The sequence below is a fragment of the Anarhichas minor genome, unplaced genomic scaffold, assembly GCF_050575085.1.
Source record: "Anarhichas minor isolate MPS153535 unplaced genomic scaffold, ASM5057508v1 ptg000024l, whole genome shotgun sequence".
In the NCBI taxonomy this organism is placed as follows: domain Eukaryota; kingdom Metazoa; phylum Chordata; class Actinopteri; order Perciformes; family Anarhichadidae; genus Anarhichas; species Anarhichas minor.
Window position 1 is genome coordinate 14625818 of NW_027466470.1, and position 17355 is coordinate 14643172.

Genomic DNA, 17355 nt, shown 5'->3' on the forward strand with positions numbered 1-17355 from the left:
TCGTTAAAAAAAAGTTATTAAATACTTACAGCTTTTCATCGAAATATTAATATAACATGTTACAGTTAGCAGATGCAAATTTAACCGCGAAGGTATGTTATCAACCTGTGGAATGCACCTGTCAGTAGACTTTTCTCTCGCGAGATTTCGGCGTTGCGCAGTGGAGTACAGCCGTCCGCCATCACTGCATACAAGCTAACATTAGCTAAAAACCACTGAGAGGAGAGCGAGTGACAACAACATAACAGACATACAGAACGACTTATTTCCTGAAGGAGAGGTCACTGAGTTTCCCTGCCGCTTTCCTGGCGTAGAAAGCAAACTAGCAACTGCCTTTCATGTAGTCTTTAAGTCCACTTAGAAACGAAAGTCGTTCTAACTAATCATGTCCAACCTCAAAGGCGGCCCCAAGAAGGACACCAAGATGAGAATACGAGCCTTTCCTGTAAGTATTGTCCGGCTCTGTGAGCGCTGAGACGCTAACTATGAGACTCGAGTACCGGGGATGACGGGTCTCTGTGCTAGCAACTACCTGCTAGCTAGCCGCTCAAACTGGAAAGACATGTCATTGTCAACTGAAAGCTGCTATCAGCGAAACAAATTACCCGAAGAACATCAGCCATTTTAGCAGTTCGGTTTATTTAATGTTTGCTCCTTGGCCTGACAACGTTATCGTCGTTTGACATGAGCTAATGTTAGCATAACGTTAAGGAAACTTCCCTAGTGCCTTGCTAGCAAACGGTAGCTAGCTAAGTAGCGTAGCAGGCCTGATAATGTTGGCTAACTTGACGCTAGCTAAGTTGCGGTCAGTCAGCAAGTATCGTTACGCTATGGTAACGGCCAGCTCTTTTGGCTGTTGGTGTTTCGTTGCACCACGCATTTGGCGTAGGCTGTTATAGATGGCAACTACCACATTGTTATGTAGTGCTTCATCTCGAGAGCTAACGCAGCTTCAGTTTAACGTGAGACTACAGTAAACATGGCTATATCGTCGTTAGTGTTGTTGACGTCAACCCAGCAGCCTACTGATAGTAACGTACTACTGTCACACAACGATGACACCAACATCTGATGATCACTGTTCTGAATAACATATTAACTCAACAATGATCTGTTATGAGCGCAGTTGTCATATTGTGGGATGTGCAGCCTTGTCTGAGTTGCCTAGCCCTTTTGGAACATCCTTCCATTCCTTGTCGAGATTACTTGTGTGAAACACAGACCAATGCTTTTTCCTCCGTTTGGATATCCAGGGTTGTGAGTGGGTGTCTGGCAGAATGAGTCAGTGAGCAGATGAGTGAGTGAACACAGTTAATCCTTTCTCAAATGTTGAGCTTACATGGAAATGCAAGACCAGCCCGTTAAAGTGTAGCAACTACCAAGTGGTCGATATAATAACAAACTTGAATTCAGGGGTTATATTAATGTATCCCATTACAGCTCTTGTATTTCTAGTTGCTATTCAGACTTGCTTATCTTGTGATCTGAAAACTTTGATTAATGATATTATTTTGAATTGGAATTTGGGCAGGTCAACTGTCTGTCTAGAGTTACCCTTCACTAGATATACATATACGCTACTTTTAATATACCGATACTGACTCTATTGATTACGAATCAATAACCAGTGCTCACGTTCTCCCCGATTTAAAACCTGTAGCTATACCTCATGCATGAAACCAATCAGAATCATTTTTATGTTGAGTAACATGAGGCTAAAAACTGAATTGGCGGCCTTTGTTACTGAATGAGAGTAAGTGATGTAAACTGAAACACTGAATTTCATAATGACATTGACAAGGAAACTGTATTTAATGTGGATTAGTCACATCTGGTTGACACCTGATCGTCTTCCCTTCAGGTGAGGCTCTGATCAGGTTCATGATCGAGTTTAAGGAGTGAAGAAGGGAAATAATACACTGTGCTTCTCTTTAGTGAGATAACAGGAAACTGACATCCACACACCTTCATTGTTATTGTGTTTATGGTGAGATACACAGAAAGTGACTCCTAGGTCTTGGCACTTTGGCAGAAAACACAATATTTCATGATAAAAAATAATAATTCATGCTTACATGAAGATACTAGAGGGTTAATTGTGGTTTGAAGCATCTTGTTTTCATTCAGAAAGTTGAACACAGCAAAGGCGGTAGACACACTTGACGGCTGCTTCTCTACCATCTCTATGTTCTATGTACAGCTTTGTTGGTACAGTTTGAGGGAAATGTTTACACCAAGGGTCTTTATGTCTCGTTTTACTGACTTTATTTACCTTATTCAGTCCTTCGTCATGGACAGTCGTTTGCTGTTTGAGTCAATCTCTAGGATTGTAAAGCTTTTCATGCAGTGTGGTCAAGACGAAGGCAATGGGCTCAAGTCTTCAACACAATATGTAATGCATATGGTTTACTTTCTGTTGAATAATTAATATCGCAACACTGCCAATAAAGCATTTTTTTGTGGCTTTATCTAGCTTTCTCCTAGCTTCTTCCTTAATTAATCCATTTCTGACGGAAATTACATCCACGATAAATCTCTTTGTTGCTGTTAATATGACTGCACAAGTAAGAAACGGTGATTTAATCATGACTTTCTGTTGATCAAAGCTATTGCTCCTGTGCTGCTGCATTGATATCCTTGATCAAATTGCTGTTATATGCTTGTTATCTGACAGCAGGCAGAATCATCAAGGTGTCACCTGCATTGTATCACAGAGGGAAGTGCAAGTATTATAAATGACGCTTGTGTACATTTCTGCTACACTTAAGTACCCAATCTTTACTGTGAAAGTCATCAATCAAACAACTGGGCTTCCAAAAAGTAATATCTTCCCTGTCCACACTGCAAGGTAGAAATGTATTGCTTAGTGTAAGTGTGTGTATATGGTTATGTATATGTTTTAAAATCAGACAGTTTCTGTAGACAGCTTTAGAAAGCTGCATTAGTAATTATCAACGTGGAGCATATATTGAACATTGATTATGCATATGGGTCTTTTCTTTTTAACAAATGATCTACTATTTTGTATTTAGTTGTATTGCAACGAATAGTCCTTGACATTACTGGAGATAATGAAGAATAGACATTTTTCAAGTAAACCCCCTTTCCTCCTTCTCTCCCTGCTAGATGACGATGGATGAGAAGTATGTGAACAACATCTGGGACCTCCTAAAGAATGCCATCCAAGAGATCCAGAGGAAGAACAACAGCGGGTTAAGCTTTGAGGAGCTGTACAGGAACGCCTACACCATGGTGCTCCACAAGCACGGGGAGAAGCTCTACACAGGCCTGAGGGAGGTCGTCACAGAGCACCTCATCAACAAAGTAAAGAAACCTTTTCCTCTCCAAAGCTGCTGTTAACACCCCTAACCCCCTCAAATCATTTCACGAGTCTCCTTATGAGTATGACCTGATGTTTATCACACCAGGAATAACTTGATGTGACGTCAATTCTGTCAATCTGTTTGTGTTTTCAGGTACGGGAAGATGTCTTAAACTCTCTAAATAATAACTTTCTGCAAACACTGAATCAGGCGTGGAATGACCATCAGACTGCCATGGTTATGATCAGAGACATCCTCATGTACATGGTAAATAGGCTTTCTTGTCATACTCTTTTTGTTTGAATCATTCTGTAGTTGTAGATGCATTACTGTACAAAGATCTTTAACATTTCACAATGCAGCGGTGACTGTTGTTTTGTTTTTTATTCATGTCAATGTTACCAGCATTTCTGTGTTTGTGCTATGAGTTTTGTTGCCTCTGCAAGTAGATTTGGTGCTTGTAATAATTGTGAAAAATGTGCTTTTGAAGAAATGGCCTTTTGTTTCCAACTGTAGCTACCCTTCACCTACATTCTATTCTGGACTTTGTAAGGTGCTGTTTTCTTTGTGGTCCTAAAAACAATGAGCCTCTGTTGCTGTATTTATTTATTTATTTTGGAAAACTGGCAGGACTAGTTGATTTACTTTAGAAGCAAGTCCAAAATGTGAGTGTTTGAGTGAGTGAGTGAGCCCTCAAGGTAGGCACACATGCAGGCTAAACAATGGCACAAGCAGTACAGAGACGACACAGCTCTCCTGGGGTTCTTTTGTTTTGTATTCTCCTTTTTCCTGTCCTGGCTTTACCCCGGACAGTTGGCTTCCCGGTGTTTAACTACGGCAGACTGTGCAATTAGAGCAGCTTCCTGTTTTTACCTGCCTGCTGACCTCTAGAGGAGAGCCAGACAGATACAGCGATTGTGACTTCACTCTTCTCCCCCGGTGTATTTACCTTTTTGTTTTAATTTTGGAAGCCACTGCGCCTCTCTTTAGGCCCTGGAGTAATATTAGTTTTTCTAGGAGAGGTAGGGCGGTTGTACTTCGTCACGCATTGTTCATTCATGTTAATGCTGAGCATGCTCTTTATTTATTTATTCTGTAAATTTAGCTCCTGTTACCTGGTATATACATTTAACATACTAATCTAATCTTAGAAATGCTAACTCATTCATGACTCAAATAAAGAAAAAGAAAAAAGAGGGGCATCACAAAGCCAAACCCCATAAGCTCATAAAACAGGCATTTGGAATATGGCAGGATTACAAGTAAGCTCTCCTTTACACCAAAATACGAACAAAAAGATGCCATGCATATCACATTATTACACCATGTAATGTCATGGAAGTAGAAACCACCTCTAATTTTGCACTGCTTGATATTTGTCATTCTAGACATTTGTAATGTAAAGTCTTGTCACCCACATCCCCCTTAAATATTTACGCTTTCTGGAAGTCTATGGAAACTCTATTATTTATTTTTACACCGGTCAGCATACAAAACACTTGAAATACATACTTGTGAAGTGGTGGTGGGATTAATACCATTCATACAAACTTTATACTTTTAAATATAAACAGTGGTTTAAATCTCGTTTCTTAAGAATCTGTCAACATGCATATGTTTGTATGAAGGTTGTTGAGTCAGTTTGGGCCACAGTACTGCTTTCCATACATGCTGTATTCAGGCTCTTTTTCACCTCCGTGCTCTCTCGTCTCCCAGGACCGGGTCTACGTTCAACAAAACAACGTGGAGAATGTGTACAACCTCGGCCTCATCATATTCAGAGACCAGGTGGTGCGCTACGGCTGCATCCGAGACCACCTACGTCAGACGCTACTGGACATGATCGCTCGCGAGAGGAAGGGAGAGGTTGTCGACAGGTATGCAGGAGTCCTACTTCACAAGGATTACTCCAGGGTGCCCCGTGTTTTCGTTGAAATTAGAAAGTTTCTGTCTTGATATTATAAATTTCTTTTTTTTTTATCATCCTCTGCAGGGGCGCCATCAGAAACGCCTGCCAGATGCTGATGATTCTTGGCCTGGACGGCAGGTCTGTGTATGAGGAGGACTTTGAAGGTCCCTTCTTAGATATGTCAGCGGAATTCTTCCAGGTACGTCTGCGGTAGGTTGTTGGTGTCTTTATTTAACCACTGAAAATCTTTGTAATGGATAATCCCATAACATCTGTTCGTTCAGATGGAGAGCCAAAAGTTCCTAGCAGAAAACAGTGCCAGTGTCTACATCAAGAAGGTAGAGGCCAGAATCAATGAAGAGATCGAGCGAGTAATGCACTGCCTAGACAAGTCTACAGAGGAGCCCATCGTCAAGGTGGTGGAGAGGGAGCTCATTTCTAAGCACATGAAGACCATCGTGGAGATGGAGAACTCTGGCCTCGTCCATATGCTCAAGAACGGCAAGACAGAAGGTAACATCGTTGCAGATTTGATGTCAAAGCATTGCATTTATATTTCAAAATGAAGAATAGCAAAGTTGTCTCTTTTTTTCAGCCTTTCCTCAACAGTTTCTACTTGTTTCTCATACGTTTTCCCCCACCGTGTCTCCCTCTCAGACCTGGCGTGCATGTACAAGCTGTTCAGTCGTGTGCCAAACGGCCTGAAAACTATGTGCGAGTGCATGAGCTCTTACCTGAGGGAGCAAGGCAAAGCGCTAGTGTCCGAAGAGGGAGAGGGCAAGAACCCTGTCGACTATATCCAGGTATGTCCAAAAACACAATTTCATGTCTCAAGATCTCAGCGAGCCCAACTTGCTATTGTGATTGAGAGGGAAACGTGTTATTCCACCACTTCTTTGTAACTGCCTCCTCAACAGGGCCTGCTAGACCTGAAGATACGATTTGATCGATTCCTCCTCGAGTCCTTCAACAACGACAGACTTTTCAAACAAACCATAGCAGGAGACTTTGAGTATTTCCTCAACCTCAACTCCCGCTCACCAGAGTACCTATCACTCTTTATTGATGACAAGCTCAAGAAGGGTGTCAAAGGGGTATGAATCTTCTTTTTTTCCTATAACGCACGGCTTATATTTCTACATTTGTGTGCCCTGCAAGAAATCTGCTTTTTTTTTTTTTTTTTTTTTTTTTTTTTTTTTTTTTGGGGCGTGTCTTGTACATTTCCTCATTCTTTTTCCACCCTGTCGTGTTTGGCCAGTTGACAGAACAGGAGGTGGAGTCCATCCTTGACAAGGCCATGGTGTTGTTCCGGTTTATGCAAGAGAAGGATGTGTTTGAAAGGTACTACAAGCAGCATCTGGGCCGCAGGCTCCTCAGCAACAAGAGTGTGTCAGACGACTCGGAGAAGAACATGATCTCCAAGCTCAAGGTAAAAGACGTTCTGGTAACGGATGCACTGTGTGCGCACATCCCTCGTACCGCTCTCTTTCTTCCTCTCTGCTGTTGCCCTTCGCCCCATCTTAAGTCCTCCGTCAGCAGTTTGAACTCCCTGTTCGGTCTTTCTCCTTTGCAGACAGAATGCGGCTGTCAGTTCACCTCGAAACTGGAAGGGATGTTCAGAGACATGAGCATATCCAACACGACCATGGATGAGTTCAGGCAACACATACAGACTACGTCGGTAAGACAGTCGGACCTCTTTATAGAGAAACAAAGCAGAAAAGTGTCTTTATATCGATCCATATCGTAATGGAAGAACATTTAAATCACAGGATTTGAAGCGAGTCTTTAATCAGAATGGTGTGTACCAGTTATTCTGTTATTAAGATGTAATAACTGTTCAGTCATGCTATATCAACATGTGTTTGGAGAGAAATTCTGAAAAAAAATGTCCATGCGTCTCATTCAGGCGTCTCTAAGTGGTGTGGACCTCACAGTAAGAGTGCTAACTACTGGCTACTGGCCCACACAGTCGGCAACACCTAAATGCACCATCCCCCCCTCCCCCAGACACGCCTTTGAAGTCTTTAGAAGGTAATGCTCTTTAATTCACCTGAATGTTTCACTGAACAGAGGGAGGCTCAGTGTCGTTCCGTGTGGTTTCTAAAGGTCTTGCTGTTATTTTGCAGGTTTTACCTCGCTAAGCACAGTGGTAGGCAGCTAACACTGCAGCACCATATGGGCGGGGCCGACCTAAACGCAACTTTCTACGGAACTATTAAAAAGGTAGATGAAAAACGCCATTTGCCTTTTTTTTATTATTCTAAACCGCTTCGATCAAGAATCAGTGGTGGTGTTGAGTATATTTCCTAAGTTTGTAGTTTACATTTACCTTCCCCTTCTACTTCCTCTGCAGGAGGACGGCTCAGAGGTGGGTGTGGGAGGAGCTCAGGTGACTGGCTCTAACACCCGGAAGCACATACTGCAGGTCTCCACTTTCCAGATGACCATCCTCATGCTCTTCAACAACAGAGAAAAGTGCACATTCGAGGTGGGGACACGTTGGCTGTCATAATCTCGTCTTTGTCGAGGTTATTTTTGGCTTACTGTGTGACTTTCATGCATTCTTCTATGCGAGGACTTTACCATATTCTTCTGTCGGCCATCTAAAGGAGATCCAGCAGGAGACGGATATCCCTGAGCGGGAGTTGGTGCGAGCGCTGCAGTCTTTGGCCTGCGGGAAGCCAACACAGAGAGTTCTCACCAAGGAGCCCAAGTCTAAGGAGATCGAGAGCGGCCACGTGTTTACAGTTAATGATCAGTTTACTTCCAAACTGCACAGAGTCAAAATACAGACAGGTGGGCAAAGTTTGTGTACAACACGTACTGTCACTACAGCAACAAGTCTCACCTCCCTTCTGTCCAACACGGTGTACTGTGTTTTTGATCAGACGATACAATATTCATCCTTTTTATAGGATAAATGGGCCTTTCCTACATCCTCTCTTCAAAAGTACATTGTGACATAAAGCTGGGGGGGGGGACCTCTTCCTTTCTGTAATATTACATATAGTACCGTGAGAGATTTCCTACATTTGGTCCTTGCACCTCATCTTGTCCCTGTATCCTACTCTCCCAGTTGCTGCTAAACAAGGGGAATCCGACCCCGAAAGGAAAGAGACGCGGCAGAAAGTGGATGACGACAGGAAGCATGAGATCGAGGCGGCCATCGTCCGGATCATGAAGTCAAGGAAGAAGATGCAGCACAACATCCTGGTGGCTGAGGTAAGGAGCTCCTCGTGAGAATGCACAGTTTGGTCCGTTTCTCTTTAACAATGGACAGCAATTTGATTTCCCATCTTCAAAATGTTTGTCATTGTGGCTGTGTTCTGCCATTTTCTTACCCGCTGTGACTTTGTGTCCTCAGGTAACTCAGCAGCTACGGTCACGTTTTCTTCCGAGCCCTGTCGTAATTAAAAAGCGTATAGAAGGACTAATAGAAAGAGAATACTTGGCAAGGACGCCAGAAGATCGCAAAGTATACACCTACGTTGCATAGAAGAGGAGCTGTGGATGAGAGGAGGAAGAGACTGGACGGGGGTGGGGTGGGGTGGCGAGTGGGGGGGGGGGGGGGGGGGATTTGTTTGTTTTCTTTGGACTGTTACGCATGGACTGGAAGTTTCTTTTAAAGACAAATGCTGGGAACCTGATTCATCCTCCCTTACAAAAACACAGTAAACGAACATAAATGGGAATAAAAATGTCGGCGCAGAAATTCAATCCATCAAAACTTGTAGATGATTTTTAAATCGGGCCCAGTCTTCCTATTCCCTGAGTTTTAACATGGATGGATCCAGCTTCAAGCTTTTCACTGTTTTACCCTTGTAGAGATCAAACTTGCAAAGAATCCCTTGGGAAAAATGTGAATGCACCACATTATTTTTTTGTTTCAATACTGTATAAAAATAATAAAATTATTAAAAACAGCAAATGTGGATTGTTACAAAATAAAAAAGTGAGTATTGTTGCTCTGTAGTTTTTCACAGAGATCGTCTGATCTGCTACATTGCTCTCCGGTCCTCATTGAGCATTTCAGTCAATATGAAAACATTAAAAAAAACTACAGAGTGTTTTTGAGAGGGCTCACAGCACTGTTATCTGCTGCGGTACTTGAAAAGTATTTTTAAATTGGTTCTTTGAGGATTGAGAAATTTGAATGGGAGCAGATGACTAATGTGTCAAACTACATCCATTGGACTGTTCTATTTTAATTCAATTAAAGCAAATATCCAACCGTTTAAAAGGTGTCACAGGGAAGCAGTCTCTACTGCACATCTCAGATGTGAGCGCTGTGCAGACAGCGATAAACTTTTCGATGTTAGCCACAAGTTATAGAATCTAAATCACATTCAGCAGATGAACCGATGGATCTTGCTTCATCGTCTAGTTAATAAACGGGCGCTCAGTAACTAATGAGACATTCAATCCAAATCAATGACTTTAGTCTTTAAGTCAATAGTTTGACAATGAAAGTTCCTGTTGATATCACAGGTAACTAAAGCGATGCACTGTGCTAAACATGTGGCTGCGTGGAATAAAGAAGCAGACTTCAAGAGACAAACATGAGATTTTTTTTTTTTTATTGCAACTAATGCTTTAATGGCTCAGTTACATGTGTAACATTTGTATCAGAATATTCAGACGAGTTGAGGTCTGGAAGGTGAAGCTCTACATCAGGTTTTCAGTGAAGGATCGGCCCAAATTCTCCATCTGAGTCATGAACACCTGAATATCTTCAGCAGAGCTGTGAGTCCAGGCCAGAGGCAGGTGGGCCGGAACGAGCGTACGATCTGCAACACAAACAGTCCGTCAGAATCAAAGAGACGCATCTCTCTGTGTGTCGTGGAGGAACCGGTCACACTTGGTGCTCTTGACCTTGGAAGAACTGCCCGCTGCGTGTTCTGGCAGCAGCTCGAGACGAGGCCAACCACACAACGGTGTCGGCTCCTTGCTCCACACTGCGCAGCCGCTCCCCCATCATCTGGTGGAACTGAGGCATTGATGTAGAAACGGCTGGAAACGAGAGAGAGAGAGAGAGAGAGAGAACGGGTTGATGGTGTGTACGTGTATCTTGGGTTAATACTGTGTTACTGTGACTGAATGTTTTTCCTACTCAAGCAAATGAAACAAGCAAGGTTTCACTACAGACTGATATCAAGCATGAAGGATCTACAGGTGCAGTGGAAGATGGACTGAAAGGGAATATTGCATTTTTTTTAAAGTAGGTCCTCAAGGACTCACTATAGTTTGGTACTTTTTTCATGAGGTGACAAAAAAATACAATAGAAATAAAAGTATGTCTTTTAAATTCAAACTTTTTTTCCTTGTAAATCACTAAAACATACTCAATTACTTAGTCATCCCAATTATTAAATGATTACAAAATGTGAAAACTTGGCAAAATTAAAAACCGATAAATATTTGATCTACCTCATGTCCTCCGTTTGATAGCTCTAAATCACAGCTATTATATATATTAATTTAGCTATGAAGACATGTTTATATTTGAGTTTATGGTCACATATTTGTGTGTTATCGGCTAGAAGAGAGCAAACCTTTGCACACCTTTAGGTCGTAGGACAACCAGACACCTGCACACTGTCCACTTCACTTGCATTCAGAACGTTGTTCATAAACATATCTTTTAAAAAGTACCCTGATGGAGATGTATGGACCGAAACGTTAACAAACATCTCTGAGTCCAAGTGAAGAGGACAGTGAGAGGAAGTCTTGTACTATAGTGTGTTGTGGGTTCAATTTTTTGCTGAACATTTAAAACAACCAGTGGAAGAAGTAGTCAGATATTTTACTTATGTAGAAGTTAAAATACCACAATTTTATAATTAAAGTCCTGCATTCAAAACCTTACAAAAGGAAAAGCATTACCAGTAAAATGTACTTACATAAGTATAATAGTAAAACAGCCAAAATGGGCTCCGTCATTATGACATTCATACATGTTATAATAGCTGTATTATTATTATTATTTACACATTGACATGCAAGTTTCATTTTAATATTGTAGCAGAGTCCAACTGATTTTTAATTTGACTCATTGTTTTGTGTGGCTTTATTTACTGTGTAGCCATGCCTGAGATCAGATTGTTGTTTCTATGTAGACATTTGCTGTAGCACCACCATCAGGACCATTGGCACTATATTTGAGGGACAAGACAGCTGTGCAAGTACAGTATGTATAGGATTTTTGGGCTTAAGAAAAATGACCTGCAGATACAACAGTATTTAGGCCATTTGGACCAGCTGCCTATCAGTACCTGCAGTATCTACCCAGCCTGGGTGCATCGCAGAAAAGTGAATGTCTGGGTTGGCTTGGGCCCACTGTTGTGTCAGCACCACCTGCTGTCTCTGAGGAGAAACACCACATGGTTGCATCAGCTCAGAAATATGCCAACAGTGTCCACTACTACTGTCAATGCATGTTGCATTACTACTCCATCTGTTTTCCTCTCTTCATCCACATTACATGGATAAATCCCAACGCAGTGAGACGGATGACGTTACTAAATATAACTCCTACTCGTGTTTTGTAACCTGGATCACATCCCCCCCCCCCCCCCTCCCCCAACCTTGTTCTGGGCATAGACCATGACGCCATCAAAGTAGTCCTTCTCTGACTGCAAGTCGTCGACTCTGAGTTTGTGGACCAGCATGCCTCCTGAGGACACAGTGATCTAACAGGCAGGGAGAAAAGAGGCCCAGTGTGCTTAGACAACAGCCACTGCAGCGCAGACAAAAGTGGCATTATGCTGTGCACATGCAGAGGAGCACTGTGTGTGTGTGTGTGTGTGTGTGTGTGTGTGTGTGTGTTTTCATACCACCCTTGGATCCCGGCTCTTCTGTAGAAGTGGTATGAGAGTCTGCGTGAGGATGAACACCCCTAGAGAGATGGAGAAGAGGCAAACTTCAGACTGTGCATGTGTACGACAGCATGGCCTTCTGTGACCATCACAATGAGGGGCTCACCCATAGTGTTGGTGGCAAAGTTCTTCTCCAGGCCCTCAGCGTTCACCTCTCTCTTGTGCACCATGCACCCTGCGTTATTTATCTGTCGTGAAGGAAATGACAGAGAAGTCAGATCAAACAGGATCAGTTTGTGAAGACGGATTTAGGATGAATATTAAAGGAGACTGGTGACACATACCAACACGTTCAAGGCTGGATACTGCCCCTTGAAGGCCTCTGCGAACTCCCAGACTTTGTGTGTCTCTGACATGTCCACAATGTGGACGTGTACCTCCTAGAATAACCAGATGAGCATCAGTCTCTCACAAATCATGGGATTCGTCACATCTTCGTCACGTTTAGTGTCAGTTTGAGGCCCACAACACTCACCGTGTTGCCAGACTCACTGACAATGTCCGCCCTGGCCTCTTCTGCTTTATCTTTGTTCCTGCACACCATGTGGACGGTCCCACCTGGAAACAAAAAAAGCAAAGTTTGATTTCTATCATTATAGAAGAAGGCAGAGACCATACCTCGGCAGCGGTTTACCTTTCTGGGCTATAGCCATGGCTGTTGCCCGGCCAATCCCACTGTTGGCTCCGGTGATCATGAAGGACCGTCCCACCACGGACACATCCAGGTCTTGGGGCTCGAAGTCTTTTAATGCTGCCTCATATCCTTTCCTTAAAGGCACACGGGAAATACATATGAGCAGTTTTTCTCTCTCCACATCTTAGCTCCAGTAGAGTCAGGTGATCCTCAATACACCCCAGCTGTCAATGGAACTATTGTAATTGTGCATAAAGGCCAGTCTGTGCATTGATGTGTGCCATACAGTGAGCAGACCGTTGGTATTCCTCTGTTCAGCAGTCTTTAGGCTTAAACGAATGACACTAAATACATTTTTACAGACAATGCATTTTGTAAATTTAGACAACCAACAAGCAGGACTGACAATTTATTTAAATCATATAGCCCACACAGACTGACAAAGCATCCTCTGCCAGCTATTTCCTTCCATCTCTAGATAACCTCCATAAGGACTCAGTGTGATGACTGACCTTGTATATTGGTGGATTCCATTCAGAAACCAGACGGCATTCCGGTACAGAGACATGTTATCAAGTGAATAATAAAAAATCCAAGAAGTGTTCCAGCTTTGGCGGTCCTTGTCAACCGCTGTGACTGATCAGCGTCACATGAAGCGGGAGGAGGGAGGAGGGAGCGCTTGCTGCTCACTGCCGACTCCGCGTGGGAACAACACTTGAGACGCTCACCCTGATACAAGTTAAGTCGTATTTAAAGTTGTATCAGCTCATTCACGAAAAGAGCTTTGCACAGATCACGTGGGACATATTTAAAAGGTTGTGACGGGCTGCACCTCTGCAACACAAATCGACAACAACCAATCCGGACGGGTGTGAGGGGCGGTGACGCGTCCGGCAGGACGGGCGGAGTTATAACCAACTTTCACGCCGGACCGGAGTGAGCGACGGATAGAGATGTGTTCAGCCGAACCAGCTGACCCTTTGTGAGGGTTAAAGTGCTTCTTTTTTTTCTTTTTCTTTTTCTCCTTTGATAAGGTTTATAGCTCTTGGCGCGGCCTCAACATGGTGAGTGTTCGGTGGTCGTTTTCTACGCATGACTGTTAGCGTCAGGCTGTTCACCTGTTGCACCTGTTTGTCGCTGTCAGGTAGCTAAAAGCTAGGAACTACACTTCCGCACCACTTCCTTCTCCACCGAGGCCTGTTCGTTCCCATCAGGGGCGCCGTGCAGCAGCTGTGTGTGGTTTCATCTCGTGCACTTGTCGGTTTAGTTGTGTTTTATCGCTTGTGTTCATTTGAAGCGACAGGCGGAAGTAAAGCGTACGTTTCCTCAACCGGTCTCCTCAGTCAAACAGGTTTCGTCGAGTCCTGCCCTGGTGGCAGTTTAATGCTTTCCATATTGATTGTCCTTTGGGTTGACAGAGAGGCCACACGCACGCACACTAACCTGGAGATACCAGTATTTGACTTGTTGTAGGCCTGCTGTTTTTCTAGTAGCCTATTATGTGGTTTTCTGTCAATGTGGTTTTATTATCATGATGTATCTCTCTGGCTGTATTGTTCTTTTTCTGTTCACTTTGCAAAACAGCTGCTCCATTTAGTTGCAACCAAGTGAACTTTTACACTTTTCCTAAAATGGCTACAAAGCTAGAAAAAAATACAACAGAACATACATAAAGTATGGAACATTGTGTACAGTGTGAACTTCACACTGTACACAATGTTCCATACTTTATGTATTTTGTTGTCGTGACAGTAAATAGGACACATCTTGTGCATTATAATGTCCACACTTGCTCATAGTCAGCTCGGACTTATCTCTTTTGGGGATTTTTTATTTTTTTTTGTGTGGGTTGAAATGATCTCTCACAGATTTCACTCAGAGGTGCAACACACCACCCCACGTTATTAATAAATACTTAAACTATTCATTCCTCTTACGTCAACAATGAGAGGAAGACTCAAAGGAATCAGTGTGTTTCCAATAGAAATCGGGTAACATTAATGTCCATTTAGATACGTAGCCGTATGTATGTCCAATGCTAGGAAGCACATTCTGTAAACATCCTAAACCCAACTCCTTAGCTCTCTTGAAAACCTTGTTCTTTAGTCGTTTATTGACCTTCACATTTCTGCCTGTGGAGCCTTCTTTCCCCCCTTTGGTGATGTGTTTGTTCAGTGGAGTTACTCTGTAATGAGTCATGACAACAGGAAACCACTCGTTTGACCCTGGCTTTGTGCGTTAGAGAGTAGTTAATAATGTCCTCTGAAGACTTTGTGCCGACACACACGTGTGCTCTGTCTGTGCCGTTAGATCCGCTTCTTGCTCCTCTTCAGTCGCCAGGGGAAGCTGCGTCTGCAGAGGTGGTTCACGCCCATATCGGAACGTGAGAAGAAGAAGATCATCCGGGACATGACCACGATGGTCTTGGCACGGCAGCCGCGCTCCTGCAACTTCCTGCACTGGAAAGACCTGAAGGTTATTTACAAGAGGTGGGTGCTGCCCCTGCTTGTTTGTTCATCTCGTTCAAAGGACTTTGTCTGCTTCTGAAGCAGCAGCAGCAGCAGTCTAGTTACACCTGCTGCATGTATATTTTATAACTCTTCACTGTGTCTCCTTTTCCTCAGGTATGCCAGCTTGTATTTCTGCTTGGCCATAGACAACCAGGAGAATGAGCTGATAGCCCTGGAGGTTATCCAACGCTACGTGGAGCTGCTGGACAAATACTTTGGCAATGTATTTCACTGTGTTTCACCCTCTTTGATTCAATATGCAGCTGTAGCCTGAAGTGTAACCGTTATAATGTGATGGTAGCTTAAATCAAGAGCATTACAACTGTTGAACTTGTCAGTATATATCGTATCAAAACATCTGTTTTTAATGTAAAAAATGTAAGTAACGCAAGTACATTCTGCACTGTTGTGTAATGATGACGATAACCCCCCCCCCCCCCCCCCCCCCTGCCCGCTCTCAGGTGTGTGAGCTGGACATCATCTTTAACTTTGAGAAGGCCTATTTTATCCTGGATGAGTTTCTAATTGGAGGGGAAATACAAGAAACCTCCAAGCAAATGGTGAATCGCGCCATTGAAGCCTCCGACATGTTACAGGAGGTGAGATGCGCCGGCACGCGCACACACACACACACACACACACACACACTCTCATACACAACACAAGGCGTGGCTTGCATCTGTGGTGTGAGTATGTAACATCTGTTGCATGGCTCGACAAGATTTTTTTTTAAAACTTGACGCTTTTGCGTGTGTGTGTGAAAACAGCAAATGTCGCAAGTAGTGTAGCGAGTTCAATTAACAGTGGTGCTGAGTCCCTGGTGTGCCTTTTCTTGCTCATAGCTTGTGGATATGGCTCTTTTTTTTGAGGTTTGGCTGATGCTTCCCGCTCTCGCTGTAGGTTCATGGCTCTGCGTGGTACTGTAGTGAACTGGGTGTGTTGTTCTGTGCTGCTGAGCAGCAGGGCTGACTAACACTATTTTAACCAAGAGTTGCATGATGTGCAGCGTAGGCTCCCATTCATTTTTGACCGTTATCGCTGCAGGATGACAGCAGTGAGTGGTTTGAGGTGGAGCTGTTTGGATGACCATGAATATGGACAGAAAGGTTAGATGTTCTGCTTGTGTTAGTTGGTGTGCTCGGTACTTAATAACCAGTGATGTGTAGACGTGTGCCTGTGAATATTCATTGTGCTCCAATGCTTCTTTTTTTTTTAACAAGGCGTAGAACGTGATCTTTTAAACACTAAACTCCTTGTGCTTTCCTCTAGACCATGGAGGAGTACATGAGCAAACCTGCATTTTAACCCGCGGGACACAAAGGAACAGCGGAGAGGGGAATACAGGAACCAGATGTGCCGTATACGAGTCAAAGAAGTTTCTGGATATGGGATTTTCTTTTATTCTATTTGAACATTTTCTAAAGATGAAACAGGCATGTGGAATGTGTTGTTCGCCCTCTGCCTGAAGCTTTGCTGCATTGTAACTGCCATTTGAGAGTAAGTCTAATATTTGTTCAGTGGAGGGGAGGGGTTGTTGTGTTCACAGTGATTGCCGTCATCGCAATGTAAATGAAGTAGCAGTAGGATCTGGGATGTATTTTTGGTTCATAAATTAGTTGAGTTTATATTTAAATCATGTGTTAATATATTGGAACTGAATGATTTTTATTCCAAAAACACTAATCTGCAGCTCCAGTTCATATTTGGACAGATTGGAGTGAGACTGGTTATGATGACGTCTTGTTGTTTTTAAGCTGTATAGCTTCTTTAACATGTGACCATTTGTCTTTAAAAGGAGAAGTTGCTGTTGTGGGTGTGAACATCACTATTATTTATCATGTGCAATTCATGACGTTCTGATTAAAATGTGTATTTTGATAAAGAGTCTGCCTCACCATATTTGTGTTTAGTAGATCAGCTGTGTCGTGTACGGTGTGTGTGTTTTTTTTTTTTTAAATAAGGCAACGCAACTCTGCAAGAAGGAAAAATAATACAGCTGATGCTTTATTTCACCTGTGAGTCATCACACATTATTGAACATGTACAAAATGGTTTAAAAATGAGCATACATAGCACAAACCACTGGTAGGCCAACAATACA

The 17355-nt window shown here is 42.9% G+C and overlaps 3 protein-coding genes across 5 annotated transcripts; 2 read left to right on the plus strand and 1 right to left on the minus strand.

The window, feature by feature from the left end:
- Positions 1-157: 157 nt before the first annotated feature.
- LOC142956186 (cullin-3-like) lies at positions 158-9215 on the plus strand. Of its 2 annotated transcripts, none has more exons than XM_076097584.1 (16): positions 158-445; positions 3127-3324; positions 3477-3590; positions 5040-5200; positions 5317-5431; positions 5517-5745; positions 5890-6035; positions 6150-6326; positions 6491-6661; positions 6806-6913; positions 7142-7266; positions 7362-7457; positions 7585-7723; positions 7845-8031; positions 8312-8457; positions 8600-9215. In XM_076097584.1, exons 1-16 carry the CDS (start codon positions 386-388, stop codon positions 8729-8731), a joined length of 2304 nt encoding a protein of 767 aa, XP_075953699.1. In that variant the 5' UTR covers positions 158-385; the 3' UTR covers positions 8732-9215. The 2 variants fall into 2 exon arrangements, with proteins under 2 accessions (XP_075953699.1, XP_075953700.1); XM_076097585.1 differs by having other exon boundaries at positions 159-445; positions 7362-7458; positions 7589-7723.
- Positions 9216-9764: 549 nt separating this feature from the next.
- On the minus strand, positions 9765-13505 carry LOC142956192 (dehydrogenase/reductase SDR family member 12-like). The gene is made up of 10 exons (XM_076097624.1): positions 13257-13505; positions 12745-12878; positions 12586-12668; positions 12395-12490; positions 12217-12298; positions 12069-12130; positions 11820-11924; positions 11508-11598; positions 10108-10245; positions 9765-10022 (listed from the first exon to the last, which is right to left on the minus strand). The coding sequence occupies exons 1-10, from the start codon at positions 13310-13312 to the stop codon at positions 9901-9903; spliced, it is 969 nt and encodes a 322-aa protein (XP_075953739.1). The 5' UTR covers positions 13313-13505; the 3' UTR covers positions 9765-9900.
- Positions 13389-17138, plus strand: LOC142956194 (AP-1 complex subunit sigma-3-like). Of its 2 annotated transcripts, XM_076097626.1 has the most exons (6): positions 13389-13808; positions 15055-15233; positions 15369-15477; positions 15716-15853; positions 16299-16360; positions 16524-17138. In XM_076097626.1, the coding sequence occupies exons 1-5, from the start codon at positions 13806-13808 to the stop codon at positions 16338-16340; spliced, it is 471 nt and encodes a 156-aa protein (XP_075953741.1). In that variant the 5' UTR covers positions 13389-13805; the 3' UTR covers positions 16341-16360; positions 16524-17138. The 2 variants fall into 2 exon arrangements, with proteins under 2 accessions (XP_075953741.1, XP_075953742.1); XM_076097627.1 differs by lacking the exon at positions 16299-16360 and having other exon boundaries at positions 13397-13808.
- The last annotated feature ends 217 nt before the right edge of the window (positions 17139-17355 follow it).

Coding starts and splice junctions, on each gene's coding strand:
- LOC142956186 (XM_076097584.1), top strand. CDS start 386: ATGTCCAACCTCAAAGGCGGCCCCAAGAAGGACACCAAGATGAGAATA. Junction 446..3,126: donor TGAGAATACGAGCCTTTCCT/GTAAGTATTGTC, acceptor TCTCCCTGCTAG/ATGACGATGGATGAGAAGTA. Junction 6,036..6,149: donor ACCCTGTCGACTATATCCAG/GTATGTCCAAAA, acceptor CCTCCTCAACAG/GGCCTGCTAGACCTGAAGAT.
- LOC142956192 (XM_076097624.1), bottom strand. CDS start 13,312: ATGTCTCTGTACCGGAATGCCGTCTGGTTTCTGAATGGAATCCACCAA. Junction 12,879..13,256: donor GGAATCCACCAATATACAAG/GTCAGTCATCAC, acceptor TGTGCCTTTAAG/GAAAGGATATGAGGCAGCAT. Junction 11,925..12,068: donor AGAGCCGGGATCCAAGGGTG/GTATGAAAACAC, acceptor CCTGCCTGTTAG/ATCACTGTGTCCTCAGGAGG.
- LOC142956194 (XM_076097626.1), top strand. Junction 15,234..15,368: donor CTGAAGGTTATTTACAAGAG/GTGGGTGCTGCC, acceptor CCTTTTCCTCAG/GTATGCCAGCTTGTATTTCT. Junction 15,478..15,715: donor TGGACAAATACTTTGGCAAT/GTATTTCACTGT, acceptor GCCCGCTCTCAG/GTGTGTGAGCTGGACATCAT.